At 41.8% G+C, this 25,748-nt stretch overlaps 3 protein-coding genes across 3 annotated transcripts; 1 reads left to right on the forward strand and 2 right to left on the reverse strand.

The window, feature by feature from the left end:
• Positions 1–2,338: 2,338 nt before the first annotated feature.
• On the forward strand, positions 2,339–3,301 carry LOC131901733 (olfactory receptor 51I2-like). The gene has a single exon (XM_059252820.1). The coding sequence runs from the start codon at positions 2,339–2,341 to the stop codon at positions 3,299–3,301; it is 963 nt and encodes a 320-aa protein (XP_059108803.1).
• Positions 3,302–5,780: 2,479 nt separating this feature from the next.
• LOC131901739 (olfactory receptor 51E1) lies at positions 5,781–7,117 on the reverse strand. The gene has a single exon (XM_059252833.1). It carries the CDS (start codon positions 7,109–7,111, stop codon positions 6,158–6,160), a length of 954 nt encoding a protein of 317 aa, XP_059108816.1. The 5' UTR covers positions 7,112–7,117; the 3' UTR covers positions 5,781–6,157.
• Positions 7,118–24,244: 17,127 nt separating this feature from the next.
• LOC131901750 (olfactory receptor 51D1) lies at positions 24,245–25,219 on the reverse strand. The gene has a single exon (XM_059252836.1). The coding sequence runs from the start codon at positions 25,217–25,219 to the stop codon at positions 24,245–24,247; it is 975 nt and encodes a 324-aa protein (XP_059108819.1).
• Between the last annotated feature and the right edge of the window lie 529 nt (positions 25,220–25,748).

Raw genomic sequence — 25,748 nt, forward strand, 5'->3', positions numbered from 1 at the left:
TTGAATTATTAGATTTACTCATGTATTTTTTGTAGTAAACAACATAATGTTGCATTTTGTCAATTCATATTTGTCTATACATCATAGGGAGGAAGATAACTTCCTACAAAATAAATAAGGAATCAAGATTGTAACTTAAAAAAAAATATGAGCAATTTCCTTTGGGTTGATTGATGGAAGGAGAGCACAGACAGAAGATGCAGTGAGCTAAGAAAATGAGAAGATGTCCAAGAAACCTAACTCTGGGAAGATTGTCTGAAGGTATACTATAATGTCACTTACAGATATATGTACATATATGTATATATATATATATATATATATATATATATATATATATATATATATTATTGGTAACCTCATTGGGCTTCTTGCTTCTTAAAATAGGACATAGATAAAATATTTGAGAATCTAGTTGATATGATAACTATCCACAGTTCAGAAAATTAGCCAAATCTCTCTTGGAGATTTCTTCTCTGTACAATCAACAATAAATCAAACATGTTATGTCCATCCCATGGGTGCAATGCATGATTTCTTGAGATAGAGTTCCAATCCCCTCTTCTTCAAAACCTACCATCAGTTCTACTATCTGATGCCTGGGGGAACACAACTTATATTTTATTTGTTTTTCTTTCATGTGTACAAGACTTGGTTATCATTTCATTATTCATTCATTCAAATAAATGTTTACTGTGACTTTACTCCATACCAGGAACTGCACACACTAGGTAAGATTTACCTGTAAACAGACAAAACCTTATGGTTGACATATCCATAGAATTTGTAATCTAGTAAAAGAGACAGAAGATCATCAAGGAAAGAAGTAATCATGACATGTAAAAGTCAATTCAGTGGCATACAGGAAAAAAAGAGCATGTCATGTGAGGATAATGAAGGAGGGGATTATAGGTCGAGGCATCATTGAGGCAAGAGTCATCCCAATGGCTCTTTGAGAAAATGGTGTTTACTATCTAAAGGAATGAGGATCTGAGCCATGTGAAAAATCAAAGGAAAAATACAGGCAGAACACAAAATCCCCCAAAATAAATAGCACAGACTTTTTTAGAAATTGAAATACGATGTCCTTGGCTGAAGAATCCTGAACAGGACAAAGTCTACCATGCAATGAATGGAGAGTTTGGGAATGTGCTTCATCACAGGACTACCCAAGCCATATTCTACAAGACTGCACAGGAACCACTGAAAGATTTTTAAAGGAGGAGTAACATGAGCAAGTCACATCCCTGAATATCAGTTACCATCCACAATGTAGGAAAAGCAGCCCCCTGAAGTCTATATTTCACAGTATCTGTGGGGATCAAATGAGTCACAACTAATGAAAGCCTTGAGAATTGCAATGTGTTAGTAACACAATAATCACAATAGTATTATCTATTGCAGACCAATGTTCAAACTCTTTGTGTCATCATGGCAGGCCACAGGAGACAGTATTGGTTTTGGAATCAGATGTACAAGGATTCAAACTCCAAGACAACAATACATAGGCCATCCATTAGAGGTAGGCCACTTACAGCTCTCCACCCTTGGGTTTCTCATCTATACAATGGGTGAGGAAATGTGGCCTTTTCCAAAGTTTCTTGGTTCTTTGTATAAATAAATTCAGCCCAAAATGTTAAGTATGAATCACAGAATTTTTTTGCATATGTCAAAAGTGTGTTATAGAAAAGCCAAGGGCAACATGAACAGGAGCTTTAGAATAACTCAATTTAAAAATTACAAAATTGTGAGAAAAACAGTAATTTCTCATGCAATCAGACTCTTTGTAGGTTTCCTTGAATGCTATAAAAATAAACTCCCTTTGTTCCATATGCCTGGTTTAATTTTCTTTACCTCTTACCAAACAGGAATTTTCACACTCTTCTAGGCATAGAGATATAACATGTCCTCAATTTGTACAAAAAATAGATACTGGTGAGACCAGTATACTGTTTCACAGTCTTTGGCATCTCAGTCCACCAGCTCAGTCTGGGTGTCAGCATTAGGGATAAGAAGCTTTTCAATAAGCTTGTGTAGAATTCATAACCCCAACTGCTCAACCCTGTGTTTTAAAGAAGCCAGATCTTCAAAAGTACCTATGGTTTTCTTAAAGATATGAGAAAAGTATAGGCAAGACATTATGATACTAAGTAGAATACAACATATAGATTCTACATTGATGTTGTTGTCTATATCATTCCTTTATACCTAGAAGTAAATGGTGAACTAATGAAATTTGAGTCTAAGACTTTTGACACAATACTTCCTTACTATTTCCTCTCATTCTAGATATGGTCATTGTCTGTCCAGATTGAGGATATCACATCTCCTGGGAACTATGCTCTCTTCACAGTCCTTCATCAACATCTCCTTCTTCCAGCCACAGTCTTTCCTCATGACTGGCATCCCAGGGCTAGAGGCCATCCACGGCTGGATCTCCATCCCCTTCTCCTCCATGTACACTGTGGCACTCACTGGAAACTGCCTCATCCTCCTGGCTGTGAAGAGGACCCATAGCTTACACCAGCCCATGTACTACTTCCTGTCCATGCTGGCCCTAAGCGATGTGGGCCTCAGCTTGTCCACACTGCCTTCCACTCTGGGTGTGCTCTGGTTTGACTATCAACTCATTGACTTCCATGCTTGTCTGATCCAGATGTTCTTTCTGCATTTCTTCTCTGTGGTAGAGTCTTCAGTACTCTTGGCCATGTCATTTGACCGCTTTGTGGCTATCTCCAACCCACTACGCTATGCATCTGTCCTCACTAATAATGTCATCATCAGGATTGGTATGGCCATTACGACCCGAGCTACTCTGTCCCTCTTACCACTTCCTTTCTTGTTGAAGCGACTAAACTACTGCCCTGGCAAGATCCTCCTGTCTCACTCATTCTGCTTCCATGCTGATGTCATGAAGCTGGCCTGTGCTGACATTACTGTCAATATCTTATATGGACTCTATGTGGTTCTATCCACAGTGGGTGTAGACTCTTTGCTTATTGTTATGTCCTATGCACTGATTCTTCACACAGTCATGGGGCTAGCCTCTCCCGGGGAGCGCGTTCGGACCCTCAACACATGTGTTTCCCATATCTTGGCAGTCTTGGTCTTTTATATTCCAGTCATAGGTGTGTCCATGATTCATCGTTTTGGTAAGCACCTGCCCCACATTGTTCACGCCCTTGTAGCATATGTGTACCTTGTGGTGCCTCCTGTGCTCAACCCCATCATCTACAGTGTCAAGTCCAAGCCCATCAGGGGAGCCATGTTCAGAGTGTTAAGTAGGAAAAGCCAAGGCTAATAAACTTAAAATATATCACAATTTGGGCAAAATAAAAGAAAGCCATAGGAAGCACTGGAAATCTCTAGTTATGCTAAGATTGTGAGAAGACCACCTGCCTTATTCCTGTTACAAATCTGCTTATTGTTTACTTTGAGGATTAAAGCGTAATAAATACATGAAACATTTTGTATTCTATTGCCCCTTCCTATGGAGATCCTTGGGCCACCACCCCCCAAGTCCTCCTTGTTATGTAAGACTGTCGCATTAGTTTATAGCTAATATCCACTTATAAGTGAGTACATACTATGTTTGTCTTTGTGGGTCTGGGTTAGCTCACTCTGAATGAGTTTTTCTAGTTTCATCAACTTGCCTACAAATTTCATGATGTCATTACAGTAGCTACTAGTATGAATTACAGATAGAAGGTGTGTTGGGTACATGCTTCAGACTGGAGTGAACCAGAAACTTTTCTGCAATCTAAAGTACTAACTCTGTCCCTAAAAGAAAAAAATCAATTGGTCAATGTAATTAATCCATTCATCAAGCATTATATATGAAAGACTCCAAAGGGACTACAAGTATAAAGCAGATATACAATGGGGTTGAATAGAGGCATACACCTGTGACTCCAGCACTTAAGATGTGACCGCAAGAGAATCATCAGTTCAAGGTCATCCTTAGCTACACAGTATGAGGCCACGCTGGACTACATGAGATTCTCTCAAAAAAAAATCACCAAAATGAAAACACACATACACATACACAAATGTCCTCCAACCATACACAAACACACACACACATACACATACACAAATGTCCTCCAACCATACACAAACACACACACACACACACACACACACACACACACACACACAAACACACACGAACTTGTCATATGTCCAAGCAAAGCATGCATGCCAGTACACACCAAAACCTTGGAAGAATAAACACGAATGGTTTTTATTGAGTAACAAACTTTTGAGTAACAAACTGAAGATTTTTTTATTATATTTTAATTTCTTTATATTTTCAGAATGTCTGTGATTTTTGTTTTCAGTGATCACATTTCACTTTGCAAGTAAGGAAAGCATAGCTTTCTAATCCTTTCCATTCTCTTTCTCTCAACTGCGGTGTCAGAGCCCTTCTGGGCAGTGGAAATGGACAAGTACCCACCCTCCCACCCTCCCCCACTCCTGCTCAGTTCAAAGTGACCAAATCTTGCACTGAGTACATTTCATGCTATTTCTTTTGGCCACCCCTCACCTTGGCCTAGTCAATTCTATCATAGCCACAATTCTTATATTCTGGAGTATAGTTGAAGAAGTTGAATGTACAAGTGGGTCTCTGTGCTGCTAGCCACGGCCAGGAAATTCCACTCTGCCCTACTTTGCTGCCTGTCTCTCGTGTTCACCATCTACACACTGGATCTGACTATGGCTTTTCTGTGGGTGATGATCCTAATCCTTGACCAGTCTACTCCATCTCCACTGCTACAATTCCCACAGTGGCCATCCCACTCCTAGAAATACTCTAGCGAGTGTGTAGGATTCCTAGGTAGACCTCAAGGCTATATCCATGGTATGTGCAACTGGCAGAAATGCAGTCCTTATTTCCCTCATTGCAGCACAGCTTAAATCCCTGGGTGTCTGTGGTGTTTGCTTATATATGTGATCCCCATTTTCTATAGACCTTCCTTTCCCCTAGTCTTACTTCCTGCTCAGTCACGTGAGCTAATGGCCCTACTCAGTCTCATGTCTCTTGCTCTTGACTCTCTATTCTGTGGTGACTATCCTCCTCTCTTTATACCACAAGCTGATGGATATTCTCAACTGCTTCTCTTAAAGCATCCCTCAGACACCCAGGGAATCTGCAACTATTCACACTGTTTCTCAAATAAATCCATCTGGGAACACTCCATTGGACAGGCACAGTGGTGATTGGGCTAGAACACAGAGCAGTGTCTACTGGCACGATTAAAGCCTTCTATTAATAGGAAGTTCCCCAAAGCAGCCCTAGGTAAGTGAAAATGCCTCCTCCAAAACAATGTAAGACTCTGGAGATTCCCAACCCAACATCCCACAAGTCTATCTAGCAATTCTTCTACATGACATAGGATTGGACATGAAAATTTCATTAGTTTCTTCTGTTTTTGAGCTTCCATAATTGTATGTAATTCACTGGTTCCCAGGAAATATCCGTTTCCCCATTGGTGCAATCAGGGTACAAATAAAAAGCTGATAAACTTAAATAGGTAAAAAAATAAAATAAAATGTCTTCATGGCTGTGACAACTGTCATAACAAAGTGTGTCATTTCATCATATTGTAGGTAAATGTAGTTTTTTCTGGCCTGGGACCCAGAAGAAAAACAATGATTTCTTTGGAAATTGTTTTGAAGAATAAATCCAGTTATAACTTCTTGGAAATCCAAAGTCATTGTGAATTCTGATGAGGAAATTGGAGTTTTAATCTATCTCATATAATTTTATTATAGTCTTGTGTTTATCTTCCTTTTGTCCTTCCTTTGATGAACATTTTTGATGTGTTGCTCCATCTCTGAATGCTATGAACCATCATCAGTAAAATGAATTGACATTTGTAAGTGGTGATAAAATGGGAAATAATAACCTTCAAAACACAAGTGTTGGTCTTAATAATCATATAGAGAAAAAACAAAATGGAATCTGGTGTTGGAAAATGGAGATTGCAGGTCTTATTCTATTCCCATGGAAATTCCACAGCCAGTTTCATCTTTGAAAGATTCGAGCTGTGCTTTGATTAAGAAAGATTTGTTTTCTTAATATTGTCTTCCAGGATGCTAATAGTAAATTATGAATTATAGAACTTTGAATGGAGGGAGGTTTCATCACAGATTCCTAGTGATCTGAAGTATGTGGGGTTGTGAGAAAAAGACGTAGAATGCGCTGCCGGATCTCCTTTGTCTTGACTCCATAGACAATGGGGTTGAGTACAGGAGGAATGAGCAGATAGGTGTTAGCCATAATGACAGGAAGGAGAGAGTCACGCCTCTTGCTAAAACGGTGAACCATTGATAATCCAATGAAAGGCACATAGAATATGAAAACAGCGCACACATGAGAGACACATGTGCCAAACGCTTTTGCCTGGGCTTCTCGTGTCAAGCCCAGCACAGTCTTAAGGATGAGCAAATATGAGAAGGAGATGAGAAGTGAATCCAAGCCAATGGCAGAGATGATGACAATGAGGCCATAGATGACATTGACACGGATGTCAGCACAGGCCAGCTTCATGACATCTTGGTGTAGGCAATAGGAATGAGAAAGAATATTGGATCGACAGAAGGGTAGTCTTTTGATGAAAACAGGTAAGGGTGCCATTAGTGCAGCACCCCTGACCACAGCAGCCATGCCAATCTTGGCAACACGAGGCAATGTAAGCACAGTGGCATGGCGTAGAGGATGGCAGATGGCCACATAGCGATCAAAGGCCATGGCCAGAAGCACTGTGGACTCCATGCCAGATAAGGAATGGATGGCAAACATCTGTACCAGACAAGCATCAAACTGGATGGTAGTGGAATTGAACCAGAAAATGGCCATCATTTTTGGCATGGATGAAGTGGAAATGAGGATGTCTAGGCCAGAAAGCATGCAAAGAAAGATATACATGGGCTCATGTAGGCTGTGCTCCGTCCTCACAATGTAGATGATTGTCAAGTTACCTAACACAGCAATAAGGTAGAGAGAGCACAATGGAAAAGCCAACCAGAACTGAGCCTCTTCTAACCCTGGGAGGCCTATTAAGATGAAGTACGTGGCACTGGATTCATTGCTGTTGATGCCCACCATAGTGAAGGAACTGAGATGTGGCCAGTACCAGGCAGGTTGAAGCTGAAATACAAAGACAAGTCATTGTCAGGTCCTCTAGAATCTCAGTGCCATACAGCCCTTGATCTTACTGTCATATTCTCTAACAAAACTCTAATTCCATTGCCTATCCAAACTCTAAACCTACACTAAATTTCTTCTAACCATAACTCAAGTGCAAGATGAAAATTCACTTAATTCTTCTTGCTAATCCTATGTATATATTAAGTGAAATAATGAGACAACATTCTGATATTATTAATCACTTAGTTCTCAAACTAAAAAAAATTACATCCTCTGTGGTATCTTATACACCCTATGCTTAATATTGCTCATATTAATCATATAGGCCATTCTCAGATCCTGGAAAATGAAACTATGGATGGAGAAATACTAAATTAAAATTTTTAATATTTACTGTAATTACGGCCAATTTCATCAGTCCATTCGAAGGTGATTATCATGCAAATGCATCAATGGAAGTAGTAAGATAAACCGACATTGAAACCTAATGTGATCACTAATCTAATGGTCTAATTTTAGTCGTAATCCTAACTTTAACATTAGCCCAATAGAGAGAAGCCATTTCAATATTAATTTAATAGCATCTATTTTATTGTGATAAAACCTATTCCAATAAAAGCATGACTGATTTTATCCTGAACTAGAAGTCTGAAGTTCCATTTTTTCCAGCTATCTAATCAAGAGTTTACACTCCCCTACACAGCTCATATCAGGAAAAGAGTGACAGCTTCAGGGGATCCATCACTGTCCCATCTAGATCCCATTTACAATGCCAAGCACCTAAAGAGTTTTTAAACAACGTAGCCTTACAGCCACCACGCCAGCACTGTGACGTAACTTCAGAATCTCTCAAGGATGCGGATGCCGGTCTCCAGTGGAGACGGATCCGTGCTCAGCCTCCTTCGTCTGCCCTGTCCTGCACTGCTGCCTCGTGCTTCTCATGGGAGCATCCTTTCAGTGCAGACATCTCCCCTTAGCCATACTTTCACTGCCGGTTATTTTATTCCAATCAACTGTATTCACCTGAAGTCTGAAACCATTAAACAGAAATTCAAAAAACAAACAGTTCACACACTTTAAATTGTATGTCACCCTGGGTGGGTGTGTAAAATGTAGCTTCTAACTCTGCCCTACCTGAGATGTAAATTATCCTTTTATTTAGTCTAGCCACAGTAGTTATCCAGTAGCCTCTTTAGTTAGCAGATCTACTGTCAACCTATTACAGTGCTTATGTTTAAGATATCCTTATTTTATTTAGTAGTTCCCCCAAAGCACAATATTTTTCAATTAATTTCAATCCATGATTGGTTGATTCTGCAGATGCAGAATCTACAGATACTGGGGTCTGATTCAATATATGTGCATATATAAGTGTGTGGGCACGTGAATTCATATATATACATATAAACATATATTTGGCCTATGAGAACTGGGGTGGGGGCTTTTATAATAGAGTTTGATTCAATCTGTTAGAAGGAAAAAAGTTAAAGCAAAGAACTGTAGTTAATCTACTTCAGGCAAAGAGGCGAAGTCACCAATACCGCTCACTCTTCTGAATTGCATTTGTAGTGACATAGATCCCTGTTTCTTAAAACTGCTCCTTCTCCTGCCTAATGCTCCTCATCTCTCTCTATTCACCAGTTCCTGTTATCCCGTCTCCATCTTCATCCTCCTCAGCTTCATTCTTAGCAATACCTTTAAATGACAACGCATTACAAAAATTTTTCTTTGGTGTTCTTTGTCTATATTTTCTTTCCAGACTATCCCAATCTCTTTAATAGTAAATCTACTTTTCTATCTATAAACTCTTGACCCCAAAATACATTGATGCTCTTTCTAGAGCCCAATCATATAATTCTAAAAGAGACTACCTGGCTCTCTCTCAAGCACATAAGTTCTTCTTGTCCATAGATGAAAATCTCAGAGTCAATACCATGTCATTATCAAGACACTGAGCCTCAGAATCTGTCCTGCATAAATCCCAGTTGGGAGCAGTGTTAACTAGGGCAAATCATTTATTACTTCTATGTCTCTGTCGCCTCATCGCCAAAATGATATTAATACCAGCTCCTGCCTAACGAGACCACTGTGAGGATGAAATGAGATGATGACTGCTAAGTGTTTAAACTATACCTCACATACAGTGTGTACAAAATTGTAATGTTTCTTTTTGCCCTGATGTTGATCACTAGTCATACAAGCTAGATGCCATGGAGCTGGCTGCCATGTTTGGTGTAAGCATCCCCGCCTGCACACCACCAGTACTGACCAGATGGTATCAGGCCATTGCCTGTACTACCCAGGGAAGGGCTGGAGGCATGCTTGTCTAGCATGAAGGAAACCCTGGATTTGATCCCATGTGTAATCTTCATGCCCTCACTTATTTTTTCTCTCTTATGTTTCTTTTCCTAAGCTCCTTTCCCTGGATAATTGACCATTTCTGTTCTGCATTCCCAAGTAATTTTGTTTGGGTCTCCTTTTATGCATTGACGCTCCTGATTATAAGAACTACTTATTTTTCCCCTAATAATAAATTCCTTAACACAAGGACACTACTCCATTTATTAATTAGCATCAAATTATGCTCATTCAAAATGAAATGAGTTTTACTAATAGCAGAATCCCTTGGTGAGCATCTGATGAAGATCACACAGGCAGGGGGTAGGTAGAACTGTCAGATACCTGAACTTGAGAAACTGCAGAGGCAGGAAAGAACATACACAAAGTCAGTACAGGGTAGTCCTAAAGGGAAAGATATAAATCATTAAGGACAACAAAACAGTCTGGGATCCAAAGGACATGTGAGAAAATGCAAAAAGGAGGAGGAGGAGGACGAGGAGGAGGAGGAGGAGGGAGAGGAGGAGGAGGAGGAGGAGGGAGAGGAGGAGGAAGAGGAGAGAAGAAGAAGAAGAAGAAGAAGAAGAAGAAGAAGAAGAAGAAGAAGAAGAAGAAGAAAAGAAAAGAAAAGAAAAGAAAAGAAAAGAAAAGAAAAGAAAAGAAAAGAAAAGGAAGGAAGGAATAAGAAAGAGAGTAAGAGAAAGAGAGAGGGGGGAGACAGAGAGAGAAGGAAGAAGCACAAAGCAATGTCTTGGCTTTGATAAGTACAAAGAGGATATGCAGCACCATCTTCGTCTGAAGACAGACATCACCTAGGATTCCTCACCTGGAGGCATTAACCAGAAGAGACTCCAGCACTCCAGAGGACCAGCTAGCTATCCATGCCACCCAGCAGTTGGCATGAACAGACATGGGAAAGTTGGCATATTGCTAAGATTAAAACATACTACATTAGGAAGCAAATTGGGAAAAAGCCATGGGTCCACATGTGAAATTTCATGACCTCTGTGAGCAGACTGGTGCTGTGAGTAGGATCCTTTTGGGTAGAAACATGAGTCTTGGCCTCAACTCTCAGGGTAGTAAATTATTTTATTATTATTATTATTATTATTATTATTATTATTATTATCTCAGATAATAACAACTTCATAGTGCTACTGTGAATTTATCAGCTGTGTCAAAGTGCATTATAAAACTATCAAAGAGCACATAACATTGAAAATATATAAAATGAAATTTTCTTTTTTCCAGTTTGCCTTAATCTTCACTCAACATATTTATGTATTCATTCTATGCATACACCCATATACATATGTATGAATATACTCAGTTTCTCAAGGTGGCAAGAATGGACCCTGGTATAGAGATGCCAGAAATGAAAACAGGGAAGAGTCAGCCATCCTGGAAGGGAGGTACCTTGGCAGCACAAAATAAGATCTGGACCTCACTACCTGTGGAGATGAGAAATGAAGGGATGGAAAGGGGCCCAGACAGCCCAAGTATCACCCTTTAGATGGCACAGCCCTGCCAATCTCCTACAGCTCTCCAAAGGATGAGCTTTGGAAGGAACAACTTCAGGAGGCCCTGTGGACCCAGCACCAGTTCACAATTACAAGCACTCACACACACTCAAGAGATGGTTGGGAGCTTCCAAGCAAGTTGGAACAAATCATTCTGTTTTGAAAATGGAAGAAAACCAAGGAAAAATAAACAAAGAAATTTGCACTCACTCCCTCTCTCTCTCCCTCTCTCCCTCCCTCCCTCCCTCACTCACTCTCACACACCATCCTAATCCCAAAGGAGTAACCCTGTTCTTAATTTTTCCCTAAAATGCCAAATTAGCTTAATGAGTCCTAGGGGTGTTTTTCCGGGAACTATTCGGGCATCTTAGCCTTTTCTCAAGAATCAGAGAGCAGCCAACTCCACATGCACAGAGTTTAAATCCACTTTGGGGTCTCAGTCTTTCTCCTGGCCTTCAAAGCACTCCCTCCAATACCAGCTCAGCGCTTCTCACCAGCCCACCCCACGTTCTTCACCACAGCTGCTGCCACTCTTCTAGACCCATGGGAAAGTCGGAAGAAGGAAAACAAGGGCTTGTGCCCTCTCTTCTGACCCGAGAACAATGAAGCACTCTCCCAGCCCTGACTTGCTGTTCTGGGATATTAATAGAGCTTACTGAATGCCTACAAAATACCAGGCATATAAACACTATCTCTCGACTGAGAATAGTTCTTCAGGATGGATGGAGTTCTCTGATTCCTTTACTTACGACAGATGAGAAAACTGGGGCTCCAGGAGGTCAAACGACATTTCTGGGGCTTAACAATCAATGAGTGCAGTAGAAACAGCTGAGGCTACCTCCTAGTCTCTTCTCTTGGGCTACCCTTGGTTGCACTACACCTTTTAGAAACTGTTAAAATCTGGCTGAAGGTAAGGCAAGATGAGGGTCTGACAAATGGGGCACTTGCCCAGGTATAATCTTAGACAAGAAAGTAAGAGAATAATAAAGAGAACTCTCCTAGATGAGGCTTTGGGTCACTCTTCTCTTCCAGGCCTAATCTCCTGACTGTACCGTGGTCAGGCCCCACGGGAGAGAAGTGAAGGAGAAGGCTTCTGTTCTCTCCCGACTGTTTCCTAGTCTAACCAGAGCCTTTCACCAACTTGTCAGACAGTGATAACCATTTGACGGGTGGCAGTGTAAAGAATAAAGCTCTGAGTGACCAACCTATATGCTTCCAATATGCCAAACCTATCCTGTCCTCACAGCCTCCTTAATAACAGATGCTTTGTAGGAACAATTTCCATATTATATCTAAGGGATGCAAAATGAAGGGCCTGCGTCCAGGAGCCTCTTTAGGGAGCAGGACATCTAAGCAGTTCTCCATATTTAGGGAAATTGGGGAAGGGGGTGGGGCAAGAGGGAATGAGGATGAGGATTTGTGGTCTTTGTTCTTATCTGGGGTAAAAATGGAGTGTCTCTTACCCAGAGCAATGATGTGAGGCTCTCTAATGCTACTTCCAGCCTTTGTTAGAATATTTAGCCGGGCGGTGGTGGCGCACGCCTTTAATCCCAGCACTCGGGAGGCAGAGCCAGGTGGATCTCTGTGAGTTCAAGGCCAGCCTGGGCTACCAAGTGAGTTCCAGGAAAGGCACCAAAAATACACAGAGAAACCCTGTCTCAAAAAACCAAAAAAAAAAAAAAAAAAAAAAAAAGAATATTTAGAAGAGAATGTTCTTAGAGTGGAGCCCAAATGGAGCTGGGAGCCTCTGGCTTCTACTTCCAGGCCGAGAGAGGGAGGGTGGCCTCATGGACAATAGCCTGGGGCTGCAGCCTGGAGGAGCTTTGATGCTTGAGGAGGATGACTTTTTCTCAGCACTTTTTTATGAATAGTATCCCCAGAACCAAATTTAACCAAATTATCAACACCCATTGTGCCCTAAAACCTGCTTAGATTTGGCAAAGCAGGTGAACCTTGAAGGATGTTGGTCATTCTTGACTTTAATTCCCAAGATAATACTTGAAAGATGGAATTTTCAAGAATTAGAGTGAAGTTTTCATCCTATCCCACTCACTTAAGTCAGTCTGGTCCCCTAAAGTCACCCTAGAAAGAGCCCCCAGGGCTCAGGTCCTTACTCCTCCACTTCCTGCGTAGGGCCAGGTTAGTGCTCTACAAACTGGCAACGCTGGGGGTGGTTATCGGTAGCCTGTGCAGCTGGTCTGACATGTGACTGCTGCCGGCAGGTGTGGAGTGCCATAAACGCCTGATGGAGGACTTTACTCAATGCACTCATTTTTATCCAAGTTACTGCCTGGCTGGCTCCTGGCTGCCGAGCTCTGAATTAAGCACCAGGCAAGCATGTTGTCATCACAGTGTATTGTGATGCCTGTGAGGGCAAGGCTGAGCTGCAGCCTCTCAGAAGCAAAGATAACAGTAGCTCCCCCCAAGGTCTTTGGGCTCAGAGGGTTCTCTACCATGCTGTTGTCAAGTGAAGGTTTGCAGGACCAGTTGCTGCTAATCAGGGGATTCAGTGAGGTGAGCAGACAGAAACATTCAGTTAGACAGGTAGTGTCACACTGGCTATCAAACAGTGAGTTAACAGACAGTATCACAGCTTTCTTGCAAGCCCGTACACTGAGCTGGGAATGGCAAAAAGTAATGACACAGATAAGAAAATTGCAAGTAAAGGTAAGTGCACTAAAGATGAGTTGGAGTGGTAAGATATAGATGCAGTCCACACAGGGGTCAGAGGAGATGACATCTTAAGAGATGACAAACAAGCTAAGCAGCCTGTGGTAAGAATCGGCCAGCCGTTCTAAGACCTAAGGGAAGAACGTTTCAGGCTTGGGAGACCACAAGAGGAACAGATTTTAAGGCAAGAATGAGCCTATGAGTTCATGAGCAGAAAGCTCAAAGATGGGGCTAAGGGCCAGGTCATGTAGCACTATATTGACTCTGCCTGAGAACTTTGCCATAAACAACAGATTTGTGTGTGTGTGTGTGTGTGTGTGTGTGTGTGTGTGTGTGTGTGTGTGTGTTTTAAGTGCATTCTGGCAAAGGCAAAAGCCCAAAGTGAGAGAGAATAAACCTCATTTAGAAAGCTACAATGGTTTTGGTGCATCTAAAGGCACAGAACACAAGGCAAGGGAGTTGGCACTATAGACATTAAGCTACTTTTTAAATGAGCTAAAGACTGGACCTCAATCTTAGGATTGAGTCGAGATCTGAGTCAAGCTCAGAACGGCAGCCTTGGCAAGAGGACCAACTCTTGATAGAATGTTGATTGAGCCCTGACTCCACCCAGAGCACCCCAACAAAACCATAACTGTAGTCTGACCTCCCATCATAGACAGGCTTCAACCACAGTAATAACCTAGGCCATCTCTGTCCATGCACTGAAACCCAATCCAATCCCAATCTACCCCAGTCCAACTCCAACCCAATCTATTCTGTCTCCATTCACACCAGCTCATCTTCTCTGCCAGCCTCTTCTTAGTCCCCAGTAAACCAGTCACTGGAAACATACTTGCAAACTACTTACAGGCAACATTTAACATCCTCACTCCTTTCCCCACATTATACTAAGATTGCCTGACCTTCAGGTAAGAGGCTTCCTCCACACCACCACCACCACCCAGTGTGATATCTGGTTCTTCACAGCCAGGCTTCTCATCCTTTCAAGAGATGTCACGGAAGGTCCTCAGCTACAAGTAACCCTAACCCAATGCATGCCTGCCATACTCACCTCAGCTGTCCTGAAAGATCCTGTGTCCCCTTTCCCCCAGCACTCTTTCTGAGGGAGATCTGGCAGGCTGCAAAGAAGCCCAGCCCCTTCAGTCTCCACCTCCTTCTGTGGTCAGCTCAGGGCTCTATATTCTTGGACTTCCCACCTCCCTCTTTCTGCTCCTCCTTGTTGGGAGTGCAGGCTGTGTCCATGGAGTCCATCAGCAGATATGCCCCACCAGCCTACTACGGTTCTGGTTCATTTCTAAGCTTCCATGCCCTAAAAGGATAAGCCCAAGCAGTGGGGAAGGGAGGAGAGGCATTAGGTAGATGGTCTCTAGAGTCCTTTGAAAATAGATCTTTGCCAGCTGGGATATTTAGACCAATCCCAAACGTGCAGTTAAGAGTAAGAAAAGGCCAGAAGAAACTCATTTTGCACCCGTGCTGTGTGTGAGGGTCTTTCACGGTTCCTTCACAAAGCCATCAAACAGCCAGGGGAAAGACAAAGTTCATTTTCAGAGACTCCACAACTGAGAGAGCCTGTCTCCACCCTAAAGTACGGACTTTATCCCCCAACTTTCCTTTTGCGGATGTTGATAGGTCCCTGTTGAGCCTGGCATCCAGTGGTCCCATCCTCTAAAGCCCTAAAGACCTCATTCTCTCTCAGCTCTGGCTTCTATGGCTAGCCAAGACAAAACATGGGTCCCCAGGGACAATGCCCTGCCTTCTACTCCATGGTGTACTGAAATTCCACTTTCCTTGGAAAGAGAAGGTAATGCAGTTTCGTTAACCCTCTCTCTACTCCTGACCAGCCACATAAGATCAATGTCATTGGGTTTCTGTTAAGGGTAAAAAGAGTAAGAGAACGTTTACAAAGTTAGAGAATAATTTCCATGTGAAACTAAGTGACCTAACTTTTGAAATAACTTGAAACTACATTTGTACTTGAACAAATGTGATTTTAATTGGTTTTTCACTTTGTTTCACTATTCAGTCTACAATTAGAAGTTTTACATCAGAGCACAGGGCACATTAACCCACGCTATACGAAAATAGACAATGCCAAGCCTAATCATTATAACCCACATCAAAACTACTAAATACAAGAGCTTTTGGTACCTGCAGAACTCTCAACCTGGCGCTCTGCCACTACCCTGGAGCCACTGCGTCTGCTTCCATTAGTCCATAGGCATGGCTGACACAAAGACTTTACACACACACACACACACACACACACACACACACACACACACACACACAATTTATTTCCATCTAAGATGGGGACAGCATGAAGTAATAGCCATGTGAAACAGTGAGAAAGTGAGCAGTGGTATGTGCCACGCTGGACTTCAGGCCATGGGGGGCAGCACAACATGAGACAAAATAAACAGCTGAGATAATATCTGCAGCTTCTAGTTTGTTGCCTCCTTTCCATGCTACAGTGTGAGAAAGGGAATCCAGGAAGAGTCTAGAGGTTTCCCTCAGTTGTGAAGTTGGACTGGGGGTTCAGGATGTCCAAGTCAGTCAAAATGCAAAGGCAAAATATTAGAGATGGACAGATCTGCACCAAAGACAACCCTTGAGGGCAGAGAGTCTTCCTCAAGAATTCAGCAGAGTACTAATTATATGAGCAAGTTAACTAAAACTATGGGGAGAACCATTTAAAAAAAATTAGAAATAACACTGTACAGTGATCACACAGGACAAAGGTTGGTGGCTCCCTGACCATCACACTGGAGGATTTCACAGTTCACCTCTTTATTGGGGGTACAGAAGCCCACACCTCAATCTGAGCAAGTTCTGATTGGCAAACCTTCAAAGCATAACCCAATAAATGTTCAAACTAGTTCCACGTTATTAAGAGGCCTCCTGGGAACAAAGCTTAAGAGTGTCTCTGGTAAGGAGACATCATGGAAGAAGAGGCAGAAAGATTGGAAGAGCCGGAGGATGAGGAGGGCTGTGAACAGCTGTCTTCCAGCTGTTACAGTAGAGAACATGCAGCAACTATGGCTATTCACAAAAGCTTTGCACAAATAAAAGTAAATTAACAAAATTTTAAAAACCGTGAAAGTAGGAGGAGAAGTAGTTGGGAAGAAGGAGCCTGTGGGAGTGGAAGGAGATACGAGAGGGTGATGGGGATGAAGATCATCACAATATGTTGTATACATGCACAAAATTGACAAAAGGAAAAATTAACAAACAGAAAACGATGTGTCATGACTAGAACAGTCTAAAGAAAGCTAAAGTGGCTTTACTCCTATTAGACAACACATATTTCATAGCAAAACAAACTTCCACAAACACAGAAAAGTGATAAAAATACAGAAAGAAAGAAATCTAGAAGTGTGGTCAAATGTTTCAATAATCCACTCAAGAACTGATTAACATAATCCTGCCACAGCCAGGGTCTGTGTTGATAACCATGGCTCCTGTTACCAGAGAAGGCCATGGGGATGCCTGGGGTCTGGACCACCACCTAGGGCCATGTTAGTGTCTGAGGGCCACCCTGCAGCTGGGGCAAACCCAGGGCCATGGTGACATCTGGGTTTAGGCTGCTGCTAAGGGCCATGTCTTGGTCCTTGGCCCTATCACAACCGGAGTCTATGTTGATGCCCATAGCCCATGTTGCCATCAAAGGTCACAAGGATGCCTGGTTTCTGAGTTACCACCTGTGGCCATGTTGGGACGGACATGAGTGGCAGGTTACTGCCTAGCCCATGCTGATCTTGGTGGCCTGTGCTGCCACTTGGGTCCATGGAATCATCCAGGTCCAAGCTGCTGCTGAGGGCCATGTCTGGGTCCATGGCCCTATCACAGCCAGGGTCTACATTGATGTCCATGGCTCCTGTTACCACTGAAGGCTGTGTAGATGCCCGGGACCTAGGTTGACACCTGAGGCCATGTTGATGCCAGAGGATCATGCTGCCACTAGGGCCATATAGATCTGAGTGTCCTGCACTGCCACCCAGGGCCATGGTAATGTCCCAGCTCAAGCTGCCACTGATGATCATATCTGGGTCCATGGCTCTACCACAGCCAGGGTCTGTGCTGATGTCCCTGGCTCCTGTTACCGTTGAAGACTATGCAGATACCTGGGGCCACGTTGGTGTCCTAGGGCCACCCTGCAGCCAGAACAATACCAATCTAAGTGGCCTGTGCTGCCATCCAGGCCATGGTGACATCCAGGCCCAAGCTGCCTCTAATGGCCATGTCTGGGTGCATGGTTCTGTTGCAGCTGGGGTCTGTGTTGATGTTTGTTTCCTGTGTTACCACAGAGGTCCATGAGAACCAATTGTGTTGAACCATGTGTTTAGTACAAGGGCCAGGCTGAGCTGGTCCCGCCCCTCACTGGCCTGGGATTCTGGACCTCATGACCCCAGCATGGAAGAGCTGGCCCTGCCCCTTATTGATGAGCTGGCCCTGCACTTGAGAAGGTGGGCTCCACCTCCTGATGGGGGTGGTCCCAGCATCCTGGAAGGACCAGCTCAGCTACCTTCCAGGCACACATCCAGGGCTTTGAGATGGCACTCCCCAACATCTACCCCATCTATAACTTGCTGGCACATGTGAAGGGACTGATCCTGTGGAACCGTAGCCTCAGGATCTCCATGACTCAGGGCAAAGCAGGGTATCCAAGAGGAGGTTCGGTGAGGGTCCAGTACTGATGGTGTACCAGAAGCCAGGGGTCTTGAACCTGACCAAAAGCATATTATACAATGAACATCTGCAAGTAAAGCTATTTGGATGAAAGTGTCTGCTGCATGACACACAGCAGCTCCCAACGCCACTAAGACGAATGAAGACGCAGGCAGGATGGCGAGGCAGGAAAGATGGAGGAACAAAGTGTTTCTTTTGTTTGCTTTTTTTGTTTGTTTTTGTTTGGGGGAGTGTTTATCTCTTTTTAATTATTATTATGTGTATTATTATGTTTTTATTTACTTTTATTTCATTTTGTTACTGTTTTTAAGTTTTCCTTTGGGGGAGGATGCTACAAGGGTGAAGGACAGATATGGAGGGACTGGGAAATGGGTGGGATTGGGGTGCATGATGTGAAATTCACAAAGAATCAATAAAAATTACATTAAAAAAAGAATTGATTAAAACATACTTAGTAATAAAAGACTGAATATTTTCCCTTTAAGACAGTATAGGAAGTTCATACTGTTCTTTTGTACCTACACAAATGACTCCATTTTGGAAGTCATTTGGAAAGCAAAAAATAAAACCGTCTTCATTCACAGACAACATGATCATCCATGAAGAAATTTTGGTAAAATTTGTCAAAAAATTCTATGTATAAATAAAATTAATTATATTTATATATATATATATATATATATATATATATATATATATATATATATATATATATATAAATTTGGGAATAGAATCTTTTAAGATTCAAGATTAATAAAGATAAATCATAGTTCTCTGTACTAACAATGTGTAAGTTTTCATTTTAATTGAATAGACAATACCACTTATATTAGCATCAAAACTTTAAAGTATTTAGAGATAACTCTGGTAAAATATTTTAAGTACTGAATGGAATCTATGATCTTTTCTGAAAGAAGTTAAAAGACTTTTTTTTTTAATTTTTATTTTGCAATACAATTAAGTTCTACATACAGGCACAGATTCCCTTGTTCTCCCCCCTCCCGCCCCCCTCACCTTCCCCCCAGCCCGCCCCCCATTCCAATCTCCTCCAGGGCAAAGCCTTCCCCACAGACTGAGATCAACCTGGTGGACTCAGTCCAGGTAGGTCCAGTCCCCTCCTCCCAGGCCGAGCCAAGCGACCCTGCATAGGATCCAGGTTTCAAACAGCCGACTCATGCAATGAGCACAGGACCCAGTGCCACTGCCTGGATGCCTCCCAAACAGATCAGGCCAATCAACTGTCTCACCCACTCAGAGGGCCTGATCCAGTTGGTGACCCCTCAGCCATTGGTTCATATTTCATGTGTTTCCGTTTGTTTGGCTATTTGTCTCTGTGCTTTATCCGACCTTGGAAAAGAGGAAAACATCCTGTCCGTAAGTTGGAAGACTCAATCACACTACTTCTCTCAAACTGGATCAACAGATTCAATGAAGCCCAAAACAAAATTTCAAAAGAATTTTGTTCTACTTTATAATTATGCTGCTATAAATTTTAAATTGCTGATAAAACTTACATGGAAATATAAACTGATCAACTTTGAAAATCTGAAGCAAAGTTGAAGTATTCAAAATATTTAATTTTCTGTAGATTTCTTACAATGCTGCATAATGGTATATAATTGGTAAATATATAATCTTGGTATAAACACAGACAAATATGTCATGAAGCAGAATAGTCTAGAGTTAGACATATGTGCAGATAATCATTTTTTGCAAAGGCAGCATAATTGGACATAGTAACACAATGGCAGGATAGCTACATATAGTTATGCATAGATAAGCCAGTGTTGATAAGATGATCAGGTGTCATTGTGGGAATAAGCTAACTTTGATCTGTACTTCACACTGTGCATTCAAACAACTCAAAATGGATCTAGAACTAAATGTAAAACTTAAGACTGTAAAGCTTCTACAGAAAAGTGGTTTATGTGACTTCCAGTTCTCAAATGAGTTTTTAGATGCAACCACCAAAGGAATAGAACTCTACAAATCAAACTTTATCAAAATAAAAACTTCTAACTTTTGAAACATGTGAAAGCAAGCACAAGGTAACTCACACAGTGGGGAAGGATGCAAAGTGCATATCTGACAAAAATATTTGTATGCAAAGCATATTTGAAACTCTTAGCTTGGCTGCTGAGATGGTTCAGGGGATTCTCAAGGAACATATCGCTTGTCTTCCAAACAAGAGATCTTTGACATGGGATAACTATCCAATGATTCTTCCAGCATGGAGCACACACTGAAGATCATTCCTCTACCATTACTCCTTCTTTGGACCCTTTACTGTGTATTAACCTAACAGTCAGGTCTGCAGTGCATGTGTGTAACATTGGAAGGACGTGTGTAGAGTTGAGCCACAAATGTGTGATGAGAAGAGTTATAAGCCTGTCAGAGCTTTGATTTCCTCATGTGTGAAATGGAAAAAAAGCAATACCTAAAATATAATGATGCTATATTATAGGTCATAACTTGACCATTACTACTTGGAGAAAGCACTTTGGGGACTTCATAGGATAATGCAAGAACAGTCAAGGAATATAGTTAGAGAAAGAAGTATGAGGTGAGATTGGATAAGGGAACAAGAGTAAATTTTTGTTTTGGTTTGGTTTGGTTTTTCGAGACAGGGTTTCTCTGTGTAGCTTTGCGCCTTTCCTGGATCTCGCTCTGTAGACCAGGCTGGTCTCGAACTCACAGAGATCCACCTGGCTCTGCTTCCCCCGTGCTGGGATTAAAGGCATGCGCCACCTTTAAAATAAAACAACAAAATGCATTCTCCTTGTTCATATCACTAAGCAGCTGAGCCAGATAGTCACAGAGCTCATTGTTGCCAGGTCTAGAAGTATGAAGCTAGACAAGGCCTGAGTCCTGCCATTAGAGGGAACAGGAAAGACTCATGGAGCATTTAAAATTTTATGGTAGAGAATGAGCAGAAAGTTGCTATATAACTCCATGAGATCTGTACTACAGGAAAATGAATCCAGATGGATTATAGCGGTTGGTACTTCACGATGGAGGAAACACAGAGACTACGGGAGTTTAATGAAAGTACTTTGTCTAGCCAAATCTCCCAGCACAGCCACAATGACTCTCATCACCACCAGTCATACAATCAAGGAGATTTAGATAATTTAGAGATTCCCAAGCTCTCCTGGGAAGAAAAACAAGCAGTAACATTTTAATCTGGACAAGGGAGCAGCTTTCAGACCTAGCATGGAACTTGGTTATGAAAACTGGGAACTGATGTACTTAGAAACCTATCTTCCAGGGTGTGAGTTACATACATGACTGTCATTTTTATTATTTAAAACCATTATCATTGACATTTATTGATCGCTTTTGATTTTTCCCATATTCATATTCATTATCTCATTTAATCCCACAGTCATTTGATAAGACCCACGTTGCATTTGTATTTCATAGTGTTAATAGTTTAAAAAATTGCTATGTTTTAATGGGTTAATTAACTGGTCTCCAAATAAAAGTCATTAATCTTAATCTGAATCCATATGATTTCAACCCCACAATGCCTCCTTTTCTGATGATGACAGAGGCCACATCTGAAGAAGGTTCGTGGCAGAGAAATAAATTTCAACTTCTCTGAAAATTTGTAAAATAATTTATTTATTAAGAGATAAAAAGGTTTGATTGGTTGATTGATTTTAAATTGGATATAACAATATATCAGGATAGCATCATTGGCCACAATTCTGCAATTTTTCAAAAATTCCAGGGTTGTTCATATAGACCATAACATGAATGGTGCTTTTTAGACTTGTATACTAAAACAGCATACATATGATTGTCTACTGCATGCTGATAACACTTAATTAACATTTTAAAAAGATGTCAAAAATCTGTTTCATTGCTGACATCATAGTTGTACACATGAGGAAATGAAATCAAGAGAGATTATAAAATATACCACCTAATGGTATTTCCAAATTTTTACCATTTACATTGTATTTCGAAATTCTTTCCTCTGCCATAATCTACATTAGTTTCTATCTATACTTCTTCAATGTTCATCTTTTTTACATGATGCCAAGATCTGTAAGCAGCGTGACTGTGCCTTCAGTAAGATGTACCATAGCCTCACAGACATCGGTAAGATGTACCATACCCTCACAGACATCAGTAAGATGTACCATACCCTCACAGACATCGGTAAGATGTACCATACCCTCACAGACATCGGGGCCTTCAAAGACTCACATGTTCATCTTCTTCTGCTCTTTGCTTCCCCAGTGAGATCAACAGATCTACAGTCAAGGACTTTTAAACATGTTTGGTAAACCATCAGGAAATGAAAGGGGGAGATAAGGAAACTATGAGCTGCCACTGAGGAAGGAAGACAGAGACAGGGACTTCAGGAAGCCAATGCCCAGATGAAGAGGCAGGAAGATGAGAAGAGGTTGTGAGTAACATGAAGAAGGTATGGCCTGGCTTTTGAGGGAAAAAAAAAGAGGCCTTTGAGAAAAACAGCGTGATTAGTTATGTTCCCAGAGTCATAACCAAAGCCTGAGTTTGACTGAGGATCCAGATGTCTTAGAGATTTGTGTCTCAATGCCAGAAATTATTCCTGCTGCTTGCAACCAGATTTCTTCAATCTTCTATCTCCACCCAACGCTCCACACTAAAACCACTTATCAATCCAGAAATACCAAGTCTATACTGAGTCGTGAGCCACATAATCCTTACTCAATACAAAAGGAAAATGTGTCTGAGGCATATGTGATGGGAATATGGCCCAAAATGAATTATCACAGCAAAGCACAGACACACACACACACACACACACACACACACACACACACACACACACATACACACACACACACACACACACACACAAATGTCAATAATCACATATCAAAAATACAATGCACTACAGACATAGACATAGTATAGATACATGCTAAAAGACAAAAAGCACACATGTTGAAGGGCCAGCCATTCTAGTACTACACACCCATAGATGGGTGTGTCACATTCTACAGATATGAGCAAAGGATTACAGGTACCAGGCATCCATAAATATACTTCCCACCATAAAGATACACAAAATAGCAGTCTTACACAGATGTATATCAACACACCAACTGACATGTATCTCATGAACAAGGTAAAGGTACAGTCAATGACATCAGTTGTAACATACACACATCAGGACACAACTAACACATTCAGCAAGCCACAGCTAGCACATATTCATGTTTCTCTCTCCCTCTTTCACTCCTTCCATCTTTTCTGCACAGACATACCCACTTATATACAAAACCAAAATAGAAAACATTCTTATAGGAGTAATATTCTCCACGTAGCCACACATATGGACACTGACAGATTCCACATAAATGCATGCAAATGTATAAAGAAACTTCAACATTTCATATCAATTGCCTCCTCTCCAATTATATCTCCTCCAAATGCCTTCATTAACCCTCAATTACAATTATGTAACTACTTTGAGGTATGAGTATTAGGTTATATAATCAACACAGATTCACTGACATGTACACATGGGAGAAAGCACCATAAAAAATTGAATATCAAAACTAAAGAATCATGAGATGTAGTATTTATAGCCTTCCCATCTCAAAACTATGCATATTTTCTAGTTAGGAGGAAGGGAGATGGCACAGCTATTATAATAGAGGCCACATAACACAGTTGTTCTCCATGGTCATCTGTCCAGACAGATCATAAGTTCTGTATTGACATATTCCGAGAAACAAAGACACAAAGTCCATCTGGTGCCCTAACCAGAATTGGACAGCCCAGTGAGTTGCATGCTGTAATCATCAAGTCATTCTGCAAATCCTCATCCTGTCATCTTTGGTATTATTGAGGACATCAGAATTGGGTGTCCTTCTCACCTGCCGTCTTGTGAGAACATACGGATAACTCTTGAACGAATCTCCTTGGTCTTTGCTCCATAGACAATGGGATTGACTACAGGTGGTAGCAGGAGATAGATATTAGCCATAACCACATGGACCAGGGATGTAGGACCACCCAGCCTGTGCACCACTGATAGCCCAATGAGGGGCACATAGAAGACCAGGACAGCACAGAGGTGGGAGATGCAGGTGTTGAAAGCCTTGAGTGCTGCCCCTCGAGTTGATAACTCCAACACAGCCCTCAGGATGAGGATATAGGAGAAGCCAATGAAGAGGGAGTCCACACCCATGACTGAGAGGATGATGAAGAGTCCATAAACTACATTGACTTTGGTGTCAGTACAGGATAGCTTCATAATATCTTGATGAAGACAGAAGGAGTGTGTGACAGTATGTGTTCGGCAGTATGACAACCGCTTTAAAAGGAAGGGCAGTGGGAAGAAGAATACAAATCCCCTGGCCAGGGAAGCTAGCCCAATCTTGGCCACAGTAGGCCCTGTGAGCACAGAAGCATGGCGTAATGGGTAGCAGATGGCCACAAAGCGGTCAAAAGCCATGGCCAGCAGGACAGCAGACTCCATGGCTGATAGAGCATGAATAAGGAACATTTGGGTCAAGCAAATGTTGAACTCAATCTCCTGAATGCCAGTCAGAAACAAGCTGGCCATTTTGGGCATGGTGACAGAGGAGAGGACCAGGTCAATGGTAGAAAGCATGGCCAGGAAGAGGTACATGGGTTCATGCAAGCGTCTCTCTACACGAATGATGAGGACGATGGCCAGGTTGCCCAGTGTGGCCACTGCATACATAAAACATAAGGGGAGAGCCAGCCAAAAGTGGGTATTAGGTCCCAGGCCAGGGATGCCTACCAGCAGAAAATGGGCTGGATGGGCCAAACTTCCATTTGGAGTGGTGATGAGAGGGACCAAGGGCTGTAGTGTCTGCATGCCAGATCCAGAGACTGAGAAAGAGGAAAGGAGAAACAGTATTCAATGGTGGTCCAGAAAAGAGAAAGAGCTAATGAGAAAAAGACACTGGAGTGGTAATAGTATAAAAGATTTAATTTAAAAAATACTCAATTATCCTGAGCCCTCACCTCTTTCTGTTCTCATCCTTCCTATTTTTAATTTTATAAACATTATCATAAAAAGTTGTAAATAAATAAAAACAGCATACATAAAAATTAACCAGATCCAAAGTCATCTTACTTATACACTTCTCTCTGAATATCCCAGACTTCATCCTGACCCTCCAAGGTCCCAGAACTACATAAGAAAATTTTGATCTCATTCAATTAATCTTGATGAGTGAATGCCTCCCCCTCCTCGAACACTCCGAACAACTCTCTTTCTTTTCGGAGCTGATATTGCTGACCTGGCTATGACTCTTGGCTACAACCCATCAGGTTCTCATGGTCCTCCACTCTGACACTGTCACTTCTGGGCTGGGGGCAGGCTTAGGTCTAGAACCAGAGGC

Source organism: Peromyscus eremicus, chromosome 1, assembly GCF_949786415.1.
Source record: "Peromyscus eremicus chromosome 1, PerEre_H2_v1, whole genome shotgun sequence".
NCBI classification, from domain to species: Eukaryota; Metazoa; Chordata; class Mammalia; order Rodentia; family Cricetidae; genus Peromyscus; species Peromyscus eremicus.

Excerpts from the sequence above, each read along its gene's own strand:
- LOC131901733 (XM_059252820.1), top strand. The coding sequence starts at position 2,339 with ATGCTCTCTTCACAGTCCTTCATCAACATCTCCTTCTTCCAGCCACAG.
- LOC131901739 (XM_059252833.1), bottom strand. The coding sequence starts at position 7,111 with ATGGTGGGCATCAACAGCAATGAATCCAGTGCCACGTACTTCATCTTA.
- LOC131901750 (XM_059252836.1), bottom strand. The coding sequence starts at position 25,219 with ATGCAGACACTACAGCCCTTGGTCCCTCTCATCACCACTCCAAATGGA.